The sequence below is a fragment of the Geotrypetes seraphini genome, chromosome 2 (genome assembly GCF_902459505.1).
Source record: "Geotrypetes seraphini chromosome 2, aGeoSer1.1, whole genome shotgun sequence".
In the NCBI taxonomy this organism is placed as follows: Eukaryota; Metazoa; Chordata; class Amphibia; order Gymnophiona; family Dermophiidae; genus Geotrypetes; species Geotrypetes seraphini.
In genome coordinates, this window is record NC_047085.1 from 271,876,658 (window position 1) to 271,896,048 (window position 19,391).

At 42.7% G+C, this 19,391-nt stretch overlaps 1 protein-coding gene across 3 annotated transcripts in view; it reads left to right on the forward strand.

The window, feature by feature from the left end:
- The window catches only part of LPCAT1 (lysophosphatidylcholine acyltransferase 1), a 579,323-nt gene that overhangs the window by 39,062 nt on the left and 520,870 nt on the right, over positions 1-19,391 (forward strand). For all 3 annotated transcript variants that reach the window (XR_004537978.1, XM_033929666.1, XM_033929665.1), the window contains exon 2: positions 3,502-3,644. Coding sequence is in view for 2 of the 3 variants with exons in the window: in XM_033929666.1 (XP_033785557.1) it covers positions 3,502-3,644 (143 nt within the window). In the remaining variant the exon portion in view is untranslated. The remainder of the gene's footprint in view (positions 1-3,501; positions 3,645-19,391) is intronic.

A 19,391-nucleotide genomic window follows, 5' to 3' on the forward strand; every position in this document is an offset into this window, starting at 1 on the left:
CATTGTAACATCAAAATAAGGGGAGATAGACTTGGGGGATTTGGTGGACTGGAGGAGAGATGGGGAGAAGATGAATGGGAGAAATGAACTTGGTGGAGGGGGGGATATGGACTTGAGGGGAGATCATGAAGAGGGGAGATGGGTGGAAGGATAGAAGAAATAATGGATCTAAAAACAGGAGAGGGAGAGAGATGGTGGACAATGGGATTTAGGGAGGGAAGGAACAGAAAGGGAGAGAAGTTGGACAAAAGGGATGGTTTGTGTGTGGGGGATAGAGATACTGGATAGGAGGGTAGTTAGAAAGAGAAAGGGAGAGCTGGTGGGGAAGGAGGGAGAGATGCTGCATGAAAGGGTAGTTGAGAAAAGGAGAGATGGTGGATCTGGATATGGCAAGGTCCATCACTGCAGCTACAGGAATAGAGGCGGAAAAAAGGAAAGATGCCAGACTTCCAGGGGAGAGAAGGGAAATGGAAGGGGAGGGCAGAAATGGAAGATGGATGGTTACCACAGAGAAAGAAGAAAACAACAAATGGGCAAGAGACCCTGGCAAGTAAGTTATCAGAAGACGTTTGTTGTAGAGCCTGGGACCAATGTGATTTGAAAAATGATCAGACAACAAAAGGTAAAAAAATAATTTTATTTTCTATTTTGTGATTACAATGTGTCAAGATTTGAAATTTGTATTCTGCCAGAGCTGGTATTAGACCGCGAACGTGAGCTAGGATTTAACAGAGAGGAAAAGTCTTTTTTTGTTTGTTAATTTTGTTTACACCACAGCACCTGTGTGATTAGGAGAAGGCAAAGGGGGTGAAGAGGCTATAAAATAAACTCACCAGGATGTTTGGAAAAAACCCCAATTGGGCTGGAAAATTGAATCGAAAAATTGATTCAATAGGCTGAATTGAATCAAAATATTTTCTCCTGAATCGAGCAGCACTACTACTCTACAGCCTAGCATACTTCTTGCAACAGCCACCGCCTTGTCACACTGTTTCTTTGCCTTTAGATCTTCAGATACTATCACCCCCCCAAGATCCTTCTCCCCATCCGTGCATATCAGCCTCTCACCTCCCAGCACATTTATAATCCCCAAATGCATTATTACTCTGCACTTCTATGCATTGAATTTAGTTTCTAGATATTAAACCATTCCTCTAACTTTTGTAGATCCATTGTTCTGTTACAAATCTTGGTATCATATGCAAAAAGGCAAAGTTTTCCTTCTAACCCTTCAGCAATGTCGCTCACAAACATATTGAACACGATTGGCCCCAGCACCGATCCTTGAGGGACTCCACTACTCACCTTTCCCTCCTCCGAGCAAATTCCATTAACCACCACCCTCTGGTATCTTCCGAACCCTAATGCTGACCTAGACTTGGCATTAATCTTTGGTGTAAGAAGCAATCAAATCCCTCTATGCTTAGCAGCATTGTTTTCTGAGCATTGGTAAGGAATACAAAATAATGTTATGGAAACTCAATGTAATACACTTCAAGCTGTCTCGGTATCTGCTGTTAAAGATTCTACAGTGATACATTCCAAAATAGAATCTATGGAGAATATGCATAGAGTGAAAAATCTCCGCTTAGTCAATTTTCCAGTAACTCACTTACTTTCACCTGAAATTTTATTAAGGAAGTTTTTTAAAGAAGTACCGAGACTGGCTAATGCAGAGAATTTTCCAATAAATAATTACTATTATATCCCTCCAAAAAAATAGAATCTGCCCAGGAGATGGACCATCTGGCCACGCCTGAAGTAAATTTGACTGAATTTTTGGAAGATACTCAGGACGTGATCCAGAGTCGGTCCACCCTGGTGATAACATGCATGAGCGAGATAGATAAAATGTTATTAATGAAACTTTACTTTAAAAACAGGTTAATGAAATTTTGTGGGGATCTGGTTAGGATTTTTCCGGATGTCTCTAGGACCACTCAATTGAGAAGGAAAGAATTTCTGAAGTTGAAGGTTAGAGTTTTGGCCCTAGAGGCATCCTTTTACCTGAAATTTCCTTGTAAATGTTTGGTTAAGTTGCAAGATATTGAGAACATTTTTTGGGACCCCATACAATTACAACAATTTTTAGTTGCGAGAGAACAGAAATGAGTTGTTTCACCCGCTGAGAAAAAAGAAGAGAAATTAGTATCCCAATTAGTAAGGAATGATTCAAGGTCGTTTAGGATGAACTGAGAATTATTGTCCTTTAGCTTTTCTTGAATTTGTTTGATTAGAAATAGTAACCTGTTTCCCCATAATGTGGGCTTAAAAGGAATTATGTATGTATGAGTTGATTATGTATTGTTTTGTGAGATTTCTCCTTTTTTCCTTTTGTATGATTGGATATTGTAATGTATTCAAAACCTATAATAATAAAAAAAAAGGAATACAAAATAATGTCATTAAGATATGTTTGACTGCATTTATTTTCACTAATCTTTGGCATTCATGTTTCCTGCCTTTGAACATTCTGTGTACATTAATGCCAGCACTACTCAGGTACCCTTTAGCTAGGGTTACCAGATTTTCCCAAAGGAAAATCTGGATCCATGGCTACGATAACGTCGCACATGCGCGGATGTCCCTTCCTGACGTGATTTTGACAGGAAGCTTTTCAAAATCTGGACAAAGTGCTGGGTTTTGAAAAGCCATCCAGGGAAATCCAGACGTCTGGTAACACTACTTTTAGCACTGACATTAGGTTTTAAGCACCTGCTAATGCATTAAGATTAGTGTGTACTAACTGGATATTGCAGACTTAATGTGGGAGCAGTTAACACATCCTAAATAGGAGGTGGTAAGTGCTCCCATATTTATTTTTTGTAGGTCCTGTATGGTAATGGAAAAGGTGAAAAGGTTAAAACCTTAAAAAACCAAACACCTTGTGTACTGCCATGTTAAATTTGGGCTTAGCTTGTGGGAAAGTCCTGTATTAAAAAGTGCTAAACACAGATTCTAGTGTGTTATGGTAGAAAAGGGTCACTTATCCCCCCTTTTACTATGCTGTGATAGAGGTTTCTACAGTGGCCCGGAGTGCTAAATGCTCTGATGCTCATAAAATTCCTATGAGTATTGGAGCATTTAGCGCTTTGGGCTACAGTAAAAACTTCTACCGTGGCTTAGTAAAAGAGGACCTTAGTTTGGTATTATTTGTTTTGAAACAACTTCAATTTGCCATAGGGAGACAATTTGAGGATAATTTTCCTTGGATGCCTATGATTTTTTCCATTTAAGAAAAAATGTGAAAGTACTGAAAGTTCATCCTCAAGTTTTTTCCTGGTTTCCATATTGTGTATATTACAGCATTATTACTTTTAAATAATGTTTGACATTTATCTTTATTGTATGGTTCTTTTTGAATAAGGTGATTGTTTAAAGATCTAGAAAAAAATTACATTTTATTCTTCAGATTGTAAATTAAATAGTGGCATCTGGTGTTTAATTTAGATGTAGAAACCATTCATGTCTTATATGAAAATAAATCATTGATTTTTACAGATTGCCTTCATGACATTCACTCTGTTCCCCATCCGATTGATCATTGCTGCTTTTATGATGCTTTTGGTTTGGCCTTTTGCATTTGTTGCTTCAATAGGACGCACTGAAAAGGACCTTGAAAAGTCTCTCTCTTGGTGGAGATGGTGAGTTACTTATACTACAGAATTATAATAGATAGATTTTAAGTTTCTCTAGATAATTGTTTTTCAGTGTTCAAATTTGTCAAAATATGATTACTTTTTTTCTTACATTGTCTGCATTCCTTTTTTAACTATGGTAATAAATTTGTGCTTTTATTGTATGGCAACTCTAGACTGAATTTTGAAAAGAGAACATCTAAGTCCGATCTGGATGTTTCCTGCTAAACATCCGAAGTCGGAAGCACAGAAACGTCCATTTTCAAAAGTCAATCTGCTAAACATCCCCCCAGTTTTTTTGAAAATTGTCTATGTGGACATCTAGGCAGACAGGACATCCATCCATTAGGATGACTAACTTTATACTCCATTTTTGACCAAAGAAATATCCAAGTTGAAAACATCCAAATCCAGACCATTTAGACATGGGAGTAGCTAACATTGTGATGGACAAGCCACAGAGACATGCCAGTAGAGCAGTGGAACATGTTAGAGGCGCTGCTGTTTCAGAAGTACATCTCATCATATACCCCAGCAAATTTATGGTGAACCCTCCCAAACTCCCCCCAAACCTACTAGACCCATCTGTCTACCACTCCGATAGCCTTCATGGCTGCAGGTGGCACCTATATGGCATTAGAGTAGGGTTTTGGTGGGTTTTAGTGGGCTCCACACTTTCTGCTATAAAAGTAGTAGTTAGAGTGGTTTATGGGCCTGGGTCCTTCTCTCTATGGTTCACTAACCCATCCACCAGGTTGCTTAAGACACCTGGGTAATGCTCTACTAGGTTTTCCCATACCAAGTGCTGCTGTTCTAGAGACAGGTATGTGCTCTTTCATTCATATTTTTGTGGGGTGGAAGGGGGGTTAATGAGTAGTGGGGGAATGTGTGGGGGAGTCGTACCTTAATGTATCTAGTGGTCATTTGGTCAGTTTGGGTACATTTGTGGCACTTAGACTCTTCTAAAACAGGTCTAACTCTGAACCAGGACATCTTGGAAAAGGTTTGATTATCGCTGCAAAACGGCCAAGTTAAGCCTTCCCCAAACATGCCTCCCAATACACCCCCTGGAACTTTGGATGCACAATGGATGAAAAATCTTACTAGACATCCAGGAAAATGGTTTTGATTATCAGCAATTGGACGTCCCGGCGATTAGGATGTCCAATTTCCAACTTATGTGGGTTTTTCATTACACTGTTCAACAAGCATTTTGCTACTGGAGTTCTGTCACCTTAACAAGGGCCACATGCTGACTCTAAATCTGAAAACAGTTTCCATCTATCACATCCTGTTTTTAAGTTATGCATCAGTTTGTGTTTATAATTTCGTTAATAACGCTACTGTGAAGCGTCAGTATTTTACTATTTCTGTAACACAATATTGCATTTTAGGACAGCTCATTTATTACATATACCAGTTATTTGAAAGTTTATACTAAAAAGTGATTGTGCTGCTTTTTCTACCTGTAAATTTTTATATTTTATTTGTTTTTGGCTAAGATATAATTATTATGAATAGACAAGGTTGTGTTAACCATCCTGATAATTTCTGTTATGTCTTTGGACAATTTACTGCACAAGCTCAGCAAAAGAATCTGTCCAGCAGACTTCAAAGTGCATACATGCATTATTTTGGCAGATACAATGTGAAATGCCTGCCGTTAGTACATCATGAAAAAATATATCTTCCAGCAGTACACATAAAACTGGGTCTGCTGAAAAATTTTGTCAAGGCGATGGACAAAAATGGTGATGCCTTTCAGCACCTAAGAAGTACGTTTGGTTTAGAGAAAAGTGAAGCCAAAATTAAAGAAAGAGTTTTTGTTGGATCTGAAATCCGTGAACTGATTCTTGATGATGCGTTCAAACAGAAGCTGAACCCAGCTGAATCAGCAGCATGGGAAGCATTTGTGCTGGTTGTTCAGAATTTTCTTGGTAATCACAGATCAGAGAATTATGCCGACAGCATATCAGCTAATGGGTGTCAGAATGTCACTGAAAATGCACTTCTTACATTCTCGTCTGTATTTATAAATGAAGACACATCCAACATACCGGAACCTGAGAAAATCTTCATTGGAGATCAAGCAGAAAAATTAACATCCATGGAAGTGAGCCTTGAGGATGTACGCAAGCAGATAGAAAAATTAAAAACTGACAAATCCCTGGGTCCGGACGGAATCCACCCAAGGGTTCTGAAGGAACTAAAGGAGGAAATAGCGGAACTACTTCAGCAAATTTGCAATCTATCCCTGAAAACATGCGAGATCCCGGAGGATTGGAAGATAGCCAATGTTACGCCCATCTTTAAAAAGGGATCAAGAGGTGACCCGGGAAACTAGAGACCGGTGAGTCTGACCTCGGTTCCGGGGAAAAAGGCGGAAGCGCTGATCAAAGACAACATTGATGAACATTTTGAAAGAAACAAACTTCTGATAACCAGCCAACATGGATTCTGCAAGGGGAGATCATGCCTAACGAACTTATTGCACTTCTTCGAAGGAGTTAACAGACAGATGGACAGAGGAGACCCCATAGACATATATCTAGATTTCCAAAAGGCCTTTGACAAGGTACCGCATGAACGCCTACTTCGGAAACTGAAGAACCATGGGGTGGAAGGAGAGGTACATAGATGGATCAGGAATTGGTTGGCGGGTAGGAAACAGAGGGTAGGAGTGAAGGGCCACTACTCAGACTGGAGGAGGGTCACGAGTGGTGTTCTGCAGGGCTCGGTGCTCGGACCGCTTCTATTTAATATATTTATAAATGATCTAGAAACAGGGACGAAGGGCGAGATACTAAAATTTGCGGACGACACCAAACTATTTAGTAGAGCTCGGACTAAAGAGGACTGCGAAGAATTACAAAGGGACTTGAACAATTGGGGGAATGGGTTGTATTGGGCGATGGTGCGTCCGCTTCTTGAGTATTGCATCCAGTATTGATTGCCGTACCTTAAGAAGGATATGGCGATACTTGAGAGGGTTCAGAGGAGAGCGACACGTTTGATAAAAGGTATGGGAAACCTTTCATACGCTGAGAGATTGGAGAAACTGGGTCTCTTTTCCCTGGAGAAGAGGAGACTTAGAGGGGATATGATAGAGACTTATAAGATCATGAAGGGCATAGAGAGAGTAGAGAGGGACAGATTCTTCAAACTTTCGGAAAATAAAAGAACAAGAGGGCATTCAGAAAAGTTGAAAGGGGACAGATTCAAAACGAATGCTAGGAAGTTTTTCTTCACTCAACGTGTGGTGGACACCTGGAATGCGTTTCCAGAGGGCGTAATAGGGCAGAGTACGGTACTGGGGTTCAAGAAAGGTTTGGACAATTTCCTGTTGGAAAAGGGGATAGAGGGGTATAGATAGAGGATTACTGCACAGGTCCTGAACCTGTTGGGCCGCCGCGTGAGCGAACTGCTGGGCACGATGGACCTCAGGTCTGACCCAGCGGAGGCATTGCTTATGTTCTCACCTTAACTTCTTCCCACCCAATCTTGGTGATGTCAGTGATGAGCATGGGGAAATATTTCATCAAGATATCAAGGTGATGGAAAGCAGATATCAGGCAAAGTTCAATCTAAGTATGATGGGAGACTATTGTTGGTTCTTGCAAAGAGAGACAAATGTACAGTACAAGCATAAAAGCAAGTGTCTCAAACATTTCTGAACATGCTGACATCACTTTTGTGTGAGTTAAGAAAGGCAAAAATATATTCTGTAACATGTCTCCTTATTGTCTTCGTGTTAGTTTTCAGAGTAAACTCCTTAACACAAGTTTGGGACACAGTTCATACTCACAATATTGTGCCGATATGGCAAACTGTCTAAAAAATCATTAACGTGTATCTCAGAAACCTGACATGCTAGCTGAATTTAAATTACAAATCTGAAATCAGCATCATTAAATTTACTAAGAACACTACTTAGGTTCTCATTAGCAAAGAAAAACTTTTTTTGTTGTTGACCAGTGTTATAAGCCCCACAGATTCTAGTCATATAAGTTCTGCCCAAGCAGCCCCTGCAGTAAAAAGAAGGCCCAAAGAAAGGACTCTGCAGCTGCTCCTAGATGTTCTGAATTGGGCCTCCTATTCTGCGTTCTCTTTCTGAAAATGTTGCCTGGAGGCCTTTAATTTGAACTTATGCCACTGATGAAACTTTTGTTTAAAAGATTTTTTCACTGCCTCTTCACAGATTTTGTTTTTATTTATTTTTTCCATTTATGTGTAAATATGTTTATTAAATTTTTGCAATAAAAAATCAACAAAGAAACAACCCACATAATAGTACAAATATACTCCCCCCTCCCCCTCAGTTTCCACCCCCCCCACCCAATCCCACAAACACAATTACAAAGTAAATAACCGTCTTCCAGAGAAGGAATTGTCATGGGTTTAGCAAATTACTTCGAGCTCTATGTGTGAGAGTAAGCCAAAACGGTTCCCAAATGGAACAATAAATGCGTCCCTTAGGAGAATCCAGCGTTCGTATAAGCAAGCGCTCCATGGACGCCTGCCGAAGCATGAGAGTACGCCAAAGAGACAAAGTGGGCGATTCAGGTACAATCCAACAATGTAGAATAGATTTTTTCCCAAGCAAAAAGGCCCTCTCCAGGAACGCCCGAAATCCTTTATTTTTTCCATTTAAATTCTCTCTTTGGAAATCCTATCATCCACATGTTTTCAAGCATTTTCCTGCTAGGTTTAGTCCTTGCTTTTACAGTTAACTTATTTGAAGTGCATCTTACTTTTTCACAATGCACATAAAACAAACCATAGCAGGAAAAGAAACACCCCTCTGTAAACCAAACAGACCACACAGATGATGGTCTTCAAATAAAAAGACGAACCAGATCTCAGAGATAAGGAACAGTCACAGTATGTGTTAGGGAACAATTGATGAAAAACTCGGATAAAGACTTGACACAAAGTTTTGTTCAGTAGGTTTCTGTACAATAGCTGCTGCTTTCCATTAGTTGTGAATCTACAAAAGGGTATTACTTTAAGACTCTCAACTCTTCCCCTTCTACAGGTGGAGAGCAGCTCTCTCCTTCAGTTTTTTCTTCTGCAAACAAACTCAGATGGTGTGTTCTGATCTACTCTGCTTCTTTTTGTTTTTTTCAGGTATTTTTGCTGTCAGTCGGATTTTTCTGTGTGGCTTCAGTGCTTGGAGGTCCCTTTCTTGGGCTTATTCTCCTGGGGAAAGGATGCAGTCCTATGTGGGAGGACCGCTGCTCCCAGGCTAATCTCTCTGAGCACCTGTGGAGCCAGCCTGCTTTGCTCCTTTTCAGGAGCTTAGGATCCGTTCCCCTAGGAGTTTCTAGCTTAAGGTTTGAATGCAGGCTGTGGGGCTCCTGTGTAACAACTCTCTGTGCATTGGGGAGCAGGCTGCAAAGTTTCTCACCCTAACATTTCGTGAGGATGGGTGGGAGTCCATGGTTGAGGTCCACCCAACTGGCAACCAGAAGATCTCCATTAGCAGACTTGTGCTGGCTAATTTCTGAGGCAGAAATCCTTTCTTTTCTGGCAGACTGATTCAAACTGACAGGCACCAGTCACAGTGAGTACTCCCATTATTCCCGATGGGGGGGATGTCTACAATATCTAGTTTTGAGGGTTTCTGGAATTAGGGTTAGGTTTCCCCATCTCCAAAGTTCCTAATTCGCATTTGCTTTTTTTTTTTTTCTGTTTGGCTTCAACGGGCCATTTTTGGCATGAATTTTTTGGCGGTGACAATCTTGGATTTTTAGCTTGTCCTTTCCTTTTTTTACCTCAAAATCTCTCATTTTGCTTAGGGATCGCCTGTTATGGATGCCCCAGGTCAGACTAGCCCCAATTCCTGCGTATATTACGCAGATGTACTTGCTCAGGAATGACCATGTTCCACATGCAACCGGGGTGGGGGTGGGGAGTGGGAGCTTTGGGCTCATCCTCTAATTGATCCTACAAGGTGTTAAAATTTTAAAAATGCTCAGAGAAACTGGTATGTGAGGAAGACATTCCACTCAGAGGCCGTGAGTAACAATGAGGCAAAATGCAAGCTCGTGGTGGCAGAAAGCCGAATTTCCCAGTCTGGAGGTCTTACAGGGGTCCTGGGGGCCTCCGGTGTAAAGCTTTTCCAACTTTGTCAGCCTTTTATGAAAAGCCTATTTAACACCTACGGGTGTGCTGGTTCCACCTCAGAGGGTTCCTTCTCCCAAGCAGGCATCTCAGTCTCATACCATGCCAACTTCTAGTGTCAGTGACCCTTTGAAGCTGAACTGAAGATGATGGGAAGTCTCTTTCCATGCTCCTATTATCTCATGGCTCCTCTGTGACTGTGGATGATTTGGGATCCCTTTTGGGGTCCGGTGGTCAGGTGCAGTAGTGGCTGTGGATCATGGTGATAGACACTCACTTTGTTGTCTTTTCAAATCAGCTTCCGTTTCACATGTCATTTCTGACACCCTTTCTGCATTGAAGCTCGATGCCCAGCAGCTTTCCACCACTCAATGCTCTGTTACGAATGGCACTAATACACAGTTTTTATACAATCCCCTTTTATTCTGGGACCGGTGAGTCTGACCTCGGTACCGGGAAAGATGGTAGAGGCGCTGATAAAGGACCGCATCATTGATCACCTGGATGGACATGGTCTGATGAGAACCAGCCAGCACGGTTGCAGCAAAGGCAGATCTTGTTTGACAAACTTTCTGTATTTCTTCGAGGGAGTAAACAGGCAGATAGACAAGGGTGACCCGGTCGACATTGTATATCTGGATTTTCAGAAGGCATTCAACAAAGTTCCACATGAACAACTATTTCGAAAAATTGCGAGCCATGGAATCGAGGGTGAAATACTCACGTGGATTAAAAACTGGCTGGAGCATAGGAAACAGAGAGTGGGGGTAAATGGACAATACTTGGACTGGAAGAGCGTCACCAGTGGGGTGCCGCAGGGCTCAGTGCTTGGACCCGTGCTCTTCAACATCTTTATAAACTATCTGGACATTGGTACGATGAGTGAGGTGCAGTAGTGTACCAAGGGGGGGGGGGCGGTCCGCCCCGGGTGCAAGCCCTGAGGGGCTGCTTCTGGCCTTGGCGTTCAGTCCCCCCCCCGAAGGACCGCTCGCCCCCCTGGGCTCCCCGCATCACCTACGAAGCAGCTCGCAGCGGGATCGTGATGCCAGCGATCCTTGCGCTGCTTCGGCGGTGCTTCCTCCGCTGTGGTCCCACCCCTCCTCTGATGTCAGAGGAGGGGTTGGACCGCGGCGCAGGAAGCAGCTCCGAAGCTGCGCAGGGATCGCTGGCATTGCGATCCTGCTACGGGCTGCTTCGTAGGTGATGCGGGGAGCCCAGAGGGGCGAGCGGTCCTTCGGGCTGGGTCGGGGAATCAGGCCTTCAGGGTGGGGCGGGCAGGCAGGCAGGCCTTCAAGGGGAAGGGGGGGTGACAGGCAGGCAGGCCTTCAAGGGGGAGGGGGGACAGGCAGGCCTTCAAGGGGGGGGACAGGCCTTCGGGAGGTGCAGGCCTTCAAGGAGGGGATAGGCCTTCAAGGGGATCAGGCAGGCAGGCCTTCAAGGGGGGGAACAGGCAGGCAGGCCTTCGGGGGGGAGTGCAGGCCTTCAGGGGTGGGATGCAGACCTTTAAGTGGGGGACAGGCCTTCAGGGAGGGGGGCCCTGGTGTAGAAATACATGGAGGGAATGGGAGGGTTCAAAGAGACGTGCATATGCCGGACTTTGGGTGGGAAGAAATAATGGGTCTGAAAATAGAGAAGAGTGAGAGAGATGATGGACCATGGGTTTTAGAGAGGGAAGGAACAGAAAGGGAGAGAAGTTGGAAACAAGGGATGGTGTGGAGGGGGGGATAGAGATACTGGATAGGAGGGTAGTTGGGAAAAGAAAGGGAGAGATGGTGGACCCTGGGGTGGTGGGGAAGGAGGGAGAGATGCTGAAAGAAAGGGTAGTTAAGAAAAGATGGATCTGTGGAGGGAGATGAAAAAAGGAAAGATGCCAGACCTCCTGGGGAGGGAAGGGAAACAGGGAGGACAGAGATGGCAGATGGATGGTTAGCATGCAGAAAGAAGGAAGAAGGAGACCCTGGCAAGCAAGTTATCAGAAGACAACCAGAGCCTTGGACCAACAAGATTTGAAAAATAACCAGACAACAAAAAGTAAAAAAACTAATTTTATTTTCTGTTTTGTGATTACAATATGTCAGATTTGAAATGTGTATCCTGCCAGAGCTGGTGTTAGACCGCAAACGTGAGCTAGGATTTAACAGAGAGAGGAAAAGTCCTTTTTGTTTCTTTATTTTACTTACACCACAGCGCCAGTGTGGTTAGGAGAAGCCAAAGGGGGTAAAAAAGCTATAAAATAAACCCACCAGGATGTTTGAAAAAACAAACAAAAACCCAATTGGGCAGGAAAGTTGAATTGAAAAACCAATTCAATAGGCTGAATCAAATTTTTTTTTTTTTTTTTTCTTGAATCGGGCAGCACTAGTTTGCGCTACTGTCTTAGATTTTAAGACCTGGGATTGGGGAGAGATGGCATCCTCAGTACTTTATAATGCAAGTGAAACGAGGATTTTGTCAGACTTTTGAAGGGTCTGCAGAAGAAAAATATTGTATAGGCCGGGGACATGAGACAGCAGGAAACGGGAACTTTTCTTCCTTCTATTTTTGTGAATGGCAAGGCTGAGGATGTCAGAGAGTTCAGTTAAAATATGTGCTTTATAAGAAAATATAATAATGTGTTTTATAAAGTTTATAAGCATTGCTGGCCTACCCGGTGAGGTGTTCTAATGGTGGTGGTGGTGGCAGCGTGTCAATGTGTTGAGAGAAAGAGGTGGTCTGGGAAATTCTGCTGAGCAGACATAGGAGAACTCGCGCACCATTCACACACTCTCCAACCAAAATCGTCAAAAAAAACCAAAAACTGTTCGACAACCTCCTAACACTCGACCCCCAACTCTACAACCTATTGACCTCGACCACAAACTACAAAACCTTCAAAAAAGAAATAAAAGCCCTTCCAATTCATGACAATTCAGACATAATTTATGTTATGTTTGGAATAATGATTACATATATGAGGTTCAATAAAAGAAGATTTTCAGTGCTTGTTTCTATTATGACCATTTATTTTTCATGGTTATTACAAAAAATATTTTTTTATATAGGGGGGGTGTCAAAAAATGATGGGCCCCGGGTGCCACATACCCTAGGTACGCCACTGGCTACATATAATTTACTTAGATTTCAGCAAAGCTACCTCCTTGTCTTCAGTTTTGGATTACCTGTTACACTTATAGCAATCTGGCCTCAAATCCACATCTATTAGAGTCCACCTGAGTGCTATTGCTGCTTTTCACCAGCCTATTGAAGGGAAACCTCTCTCTGCTCATCCTGTGGTTTCCAGATTTATGAAAGGACTTTTCATTGTCAACCCACCTCTCAAGCCGCCTCCAGTGGTTTGGGACCTCAATCTTGTTCTTACTCAATTGATGAAGCCTCCTTTAGAACCATCTTAAGTATCTCACTTGGAAAGTGGTTTTTCTCATTGCTCTCACCTCTGCTAGATGAGTCAGTGAGCTCCAAGCTCTAGTGGCAGCCCCACCTTTCACAGTTCTCCATACTCATCCAAAATTCTTACCTAAAGTAGTTTCGGAATTTCATCTTAATCCATTGTTCTACCAGTGTTTTTTCCAAAGCCTCATTCTCATCCTGGAGAAATAGTGCTTCATACTCTGGTCTGTAAATGTGCTTTGGCTTTTTTACTCAACCTCACAGAACGGCTCCTCAACTTTTCATCTCCTTCGATCCAAATATGTTGGGGCATCCTGTTTCCAAACGAACCATCTCCAAAAGGATGGCTGTTTGCATCTCTTTCTGCTATGCTCAGGCTGGTCTCCTTCTGCAGGGTCGAGTCACGGGCCATAAAGTTAGAGCTATGGCGGCATCTGTAGCTTTCCTTAGATCAACTCCTGTTGAGGAAATCTGCAAGGGTGCCACTTGGTCCTCGGTTCAATACATTCACCTCTCATTATTGTCTGGATACTTTCTTCAGACGGGATGGCCATTTTGGCCAGGCAGTTTTACAACATTTATTCTCCTAAATTGCCAACACTACCACCATCCCAATCTGGTTAGCTTGGAGGTCACCCACATGTTGAGAATATGCTGTCTGCTTGTCCATAACAGTTGTTATCCAGGGACAGCAGGCAGATATTCGCACAACCCATCCACCTCCCCTAGTTGGATTCTTAGCTAGCTATCTGAACTGAGGTACCTCACAGGAGATGTACGATCAAGTTCGGTGGGAAGGCACTTGTGCATGCGCAGTGCAGCACTCTCAAACTCTTTGAAAGTTCTATGAGCTTGCGCGGCTGTCTGCTACGGGGTTCCGTGGATGACGTCACCTACATGTTGAATATCTGCCTTCTGTCCCTGGATAACAACTGTTACAGTAAGTAACTGTGCTTTATCTGCACAGGAGTCTTATAGCCAGTGGCGTACTAAGGGGTGGGGTGCACAGCCGGCCAGGTCCAGAAAACTCTACCGGGCCGATCAGCCTGCCTCTCCCCGACGTCAATTCTGCCGTCGGAGAGGAAGTTTGTGAAGCGAACAAAGTCCGTTTCTTGGTCCCGAAATCGTCCTGCACACACTCTGTCATCTGTTCAGACATCTGGAGGCATTCCCCTTAGAAAGGAAGGATACACAGACAGTGTCCTAAAGAGATTGCCTAATCTTTTATTAGTTTACATCCAGCTTTTATACTTTTTTGAACATGGGTCAGTGGTATTAGCAGATGACGTAAGTACAAACCATATCTGGTGACAGGATACATAGGCTTCAAAGATGTAATCAACACAAGAAAACGGGGGTGGGGTGGGTGAGTGAGCAGGATATGTGCTTTATTGTCTAAAAAGGTGTTAAAGCTTCCTTTATCTCTCTCAATCGGTACATGGCAGTGGGAGGTTGAACCTCCATTGTCTCAAACAGCTAACTTCATTAACAAGATTAAATGGCCTTTTCCCAGACCATCAAGAGAACAAATACAAAACTGTGTCTGTGTTTGAGCCCCCCCCCCCCAGCACAGACAGAGACAGAAGACATAAGATATGTGTGTCCTTTTAAATGTGTCCTTTCAGTTTGGGCCAGCCAATCGCTGCCTAGCTGGGCGGAACTTCCTCTCAGACGGCAGAATTGACGTCGGGGAGAGGAAGGCTGGTCGGCCCGACGCAGGGAAGACGAGCTTGGGGTGGCGGCGGCTTTAGAAGGGCAAACAAATGTGTCACTGAAAAAAAAAAAGGAGGCTAGAACTGGATCACTGAAAGCAGCATGTTTCTTCATTCATGCTGCCGGTGGCCCGAAGAGTTGCAGCAGTGCTGCTGGGAAGAACAATGAGCAAGTAACGGATCCTGCCGGGGAGGGGGGGGAGGAATAGCATGGGGAGAGTAAGAGAGATGCTGGAACGCGGGGATGGGGAGAAAAGATGGCAGACATCCAAGGGAAGCAAGGGAAGGGGCTGATAGAGATGCCAGACCACGGGAGGGAGGAAGGAAAGGGGGGGAAGAAAGATTGGATGCACAGTCAGAAGAAGAAAGTGCAACCAGAGACTCATGAAATCACCAGACAACAAGGTAGAAAAAATGATTTTATTTTAAATTTAGTGATCAAAATGTGTCTGAATTTATATCTGCTCTCTTTATTTTGCACTATGGCCCCCCTTTTACTAAACCACAATAGCGGTTTTTAGCGCAGGGAGCCTATGAGCATCGAGAGCAGCCCTGGGCATTCAGCGCAGCTCCCTACGCTAAAAACTGCTATTGTGCTTTAGTAAAAAGGGAGGGTGGTATTTGTCTATTTTTATATGGTTGTTACTGAGGTGACAGTCTGCCTTGAGTCATCTGCCTTGACCTCTTTGAAAAAAACCCAGAATAGGAATGATAATTAACATTTTCTCAGCGTACAGTGTGCTTTGTGTTATTTTTTAAAATTTTATTGTTGGTAGATCATTTTGACTTGGTCATTTTAAATGTAGTTCGCAAACCCAAAAAGTGTGGGCACCCCTGAGCTAGAGCATTGAAGTTGCGTGTTTCTGCCGTAAAGGTCATCTCTGATGCAACCGGAAGTTGCATCAGAGACAACCTTTACAGCAGCCATATGCAACTACAATGCTCCGGCTGCTGTAAGAAGGCAGTTTAGACATCGCCGGCCATAGGGCTTCAACAAGGACAGAGTAATCTGATCCAACTTTGCACTCAAGTATACCATCTTCCGTCTGTCTCAGAGACTATTTAGCCCCCCAAATGTAAGGTTTTGGAGGGGTAATGTTGAAGCAGCCTTACAATCTTCCAGGTCTTGGGTTCAGTACCCTCGCAGAAAATTCAGTAGGAAGTAAAATCAAATGACAAACACAGCCAGAAGTGATTACATAGAGAATATAATGTAGAAATAAGCTTAATATTACAGAAAAGCAAGATTCATAAAGATACATCAAGCATTACAATTAACGAGAGAAAAGACAGTTTCCCTGCCTTACAGAGTCCAGAGGAAAGACAGAGAAGAAGATGGTGATGTTCCAGACTGAGAGAGATATTGCAGGGGGGGTGATGTTGCAGATAGAGTTTTGTTTTTTTGTTTTTTTTAGTTCAATCATCTTTATTGACAGTTTAAAATATACAACAATTGAGCAGGAATGACCAACAGTCCAGGTCATTGGGAACAACAATGATGCAGTTCGTCAAACACTGCCAGCAAAATAGAACAGAACAGTAGGAACATCCTACAAAAACCAGAACGGAGAAACAGAAAGTAGGACTGGTCAGACGTGGAAAAGAGGAATCAATAGAAAACCAACACAGGATTAAATACCCTTATCAGGTTGATCATAATAGAAACAATAATACAGTAGGAGCATAACAGCAGAAGTGGAGCAACAGAAATGCTAGCAGCATCGCAGGAGGCTACAGCAGAGCATGTCAGATTAGGAAGGCTTCGTAAATGTGATTAGAGGCGCCCACATAGTTTCAAATCTGGTCAAGGAACCACGACATTCAGCTGCAATCCTTTCATATTTAGCAAATAGGAAAACTGTATTCCACTATTCATTATGTGAGACATTAGTGAAATCTTTCCAGTTAGCCAATATAATACGTATTACAACCAATAGCAAAAATTGTAGCAACGGAACTTTGTCCTGAGGAAATGACAAATGCGAAGCGGTCAAGCTAATAAATAGAAGCGGGTAAGACAGCTGCTCTGTTATGTCAAGCAGAGAGCAAATTTGTGTCCATACCTTGTGCCAGTAAGGTTTTAACAAGGGGCAATCGTATAACATATGTTTCAATGATCCTATAGACAGTTTACAAGATCAACAAAGATCATTTGGCCTGTCCTTATGTACTTTCGACAATTTATTAGGTGTCTAATAAGCACGATAAATTAAGAAGAAAAAAGTGTGATAGAGCGCTGCTGAACTAGTGATTTTATTTACGGTAAACCACATTTGTCTCCAGTCCTCCTCTGTAAAAGAGGTCTGGAGATCTACCTGCCATTTAGTGTGTGGCATGTAAGAGAGGCTGTTTGAAGGATTGAAGCAGTTTATACCAGTTTGAGGCTTCCTTTTTCTTAAAGGCAAATACTTTGCAAAAATCAAGGAGATCAGGTTCTTCCCAACCACCCAGTGTAGTATGTATAAGGTCGCGAAATGCATGTTTGAGTTGCAATCATTGAAAAAAGGCCGAAGGCGGAAGTAGATATCGAGAGCTGAGGATGTCATATGGTATCCAATTACTACCGTCGTACAAGTGCCCCAGCGTCCAGATACCTAGTGATTTCCATTTCCCCCAATTCACAGTATTATGTTGAATTTGTATATTAGGATTATTCCAAATCGGGATATGTAATGAGTTAGACCATTTATGCGGAAGAAGTTTATTGATATTCTGAACTGCTGTCACAGAGGCCTCTAAAACATAATCTTTATGATGCAGAAATCCAGATGAAGATACTAAAGGTAAGAGTTTTTTTTATAGGTTGGAGTCTTATTCTCTATTTGAAGTTTAAGTACCCCTATCTTTTGTAAACTGTTTGAAACAATGGTGAATAAGGTGTGAGAGACTGGAGAAGAGGTCAAATGTAATTTCCAGTTTCACTTTGACAATGGTTTCTGATTAACCTTAGCTATCTGTGCTAGCTTACTGTATATCTTAAACTATCCATCTTAAGCACCAGACATTAACACATCTTAGCACATCTTAACTTTCTTTAGCACCTCTTTGTACTTCTTAGCGGTACTAAGGTCCTTTGTTACCTTTAATTTAGGATGTCTAAAGCTATTTGCAATGACATACCCTAAGATCAGACATGAATGATATGATCTTCCATAGGCCTTTGCTGACATCGATTAGGCCAACCGAAAATGCTAGGATGTCTAAGGCTGTTTGCAATGACATGCCCTAAGATCAGACATGAATGATATGATCTCCCATAGGCCTTTGCTGACATTGATTAGGCCAACCGAAAATGCTAGGATGTCTAAGGCTGTTTGCAATGACATGCCCTAAGATCAGACATGAATGATATGATCTCCCATAGGTCTTTGCTGACATTGATTAGGCCACCGAAAATGCTAGGATGTCTAAGGCTGTTTGCAATGACATGCCCTAAGATCAGACATGAATGATATGATCTCCCATAGGCCTTTGCTGACATTGGTTAGGTCAACCGAACATGCTGAGGCTGACATTAGGTAACATGGCATTTACAGTCCACGTTACTCCCTTTGTGAGACTTCATCTCAGAACAGCTTAGTGGTCCCTAGCATCTCAGTGGTTCAAGCTCTGGATCTTTTTTCAAAGAGCATTGCAATCGCATCATCACTTTGTCAATCTCTTCAAAGGTGGATGAATTCCTCAAATCTTTCCAAAAGGTTTTGTTTCAAACACCTCCACATCAGAAGGTCCTGACCACAGACTCGTCCATGTATGCTTTGGGAGCTCACCAAGATGATATCTGGCCGCAAGGTCACTGGTCTGCACAAGAACAGAAGTGCCACATAAACTTCTTGGAACTCAGAAATGATTCGCAATGCTCTGAGGACTTTTCAACACAATATATCCAATCACATCCTCCTGATCCGCACGGACAATCAAGTTACAATGTATTACATAAACAATCAAGGAGGGACAGGTTCTCGGACTCTCTGCCAAGAAGCCAAGACAATTTGGGCCTGGGCAATTGCTCAAAACATATCTCAAAGCTGTCTATGTTCAAGGAACACAAAATACACTTGCTGACAAACTCAGCAGATATCTTTGACCACACAAGTGGACGCTCCACTTCAAAGTCTTGCATCAGCTATTTTCTCAATGGGTGACTCCTCAGAAAGACCTATTTGCGTCCCCCCAGCAATCACAAACTGCCTCGATTCTGTTCCAGGCAATACTCTCCTCATCGTCTGGAGGCAGATACCTTTCTTCTGGATTGGACAGACAGGTTCCTTTATGTATTCCCTCCAATTCCTCTCATTCTCAAGATGCTGGTCAAGCTCAATAAAGAATTGAACACCACAATCCTCATAGCACCTTGGTGGCCTAGACGACTGTGGTTTTCCCTTCTACTTAAGCTCACATTCAAAGATCCAGTAACCCTACAGATTTTTCCTTCTCTTCTCACCCAGTCAAGGGTCTTCCCAATCTACAGTTGTTACACCTGACAGCTTGGTACCTCTCAGCTTGACCTTATCAGACACTGATCTTTCTG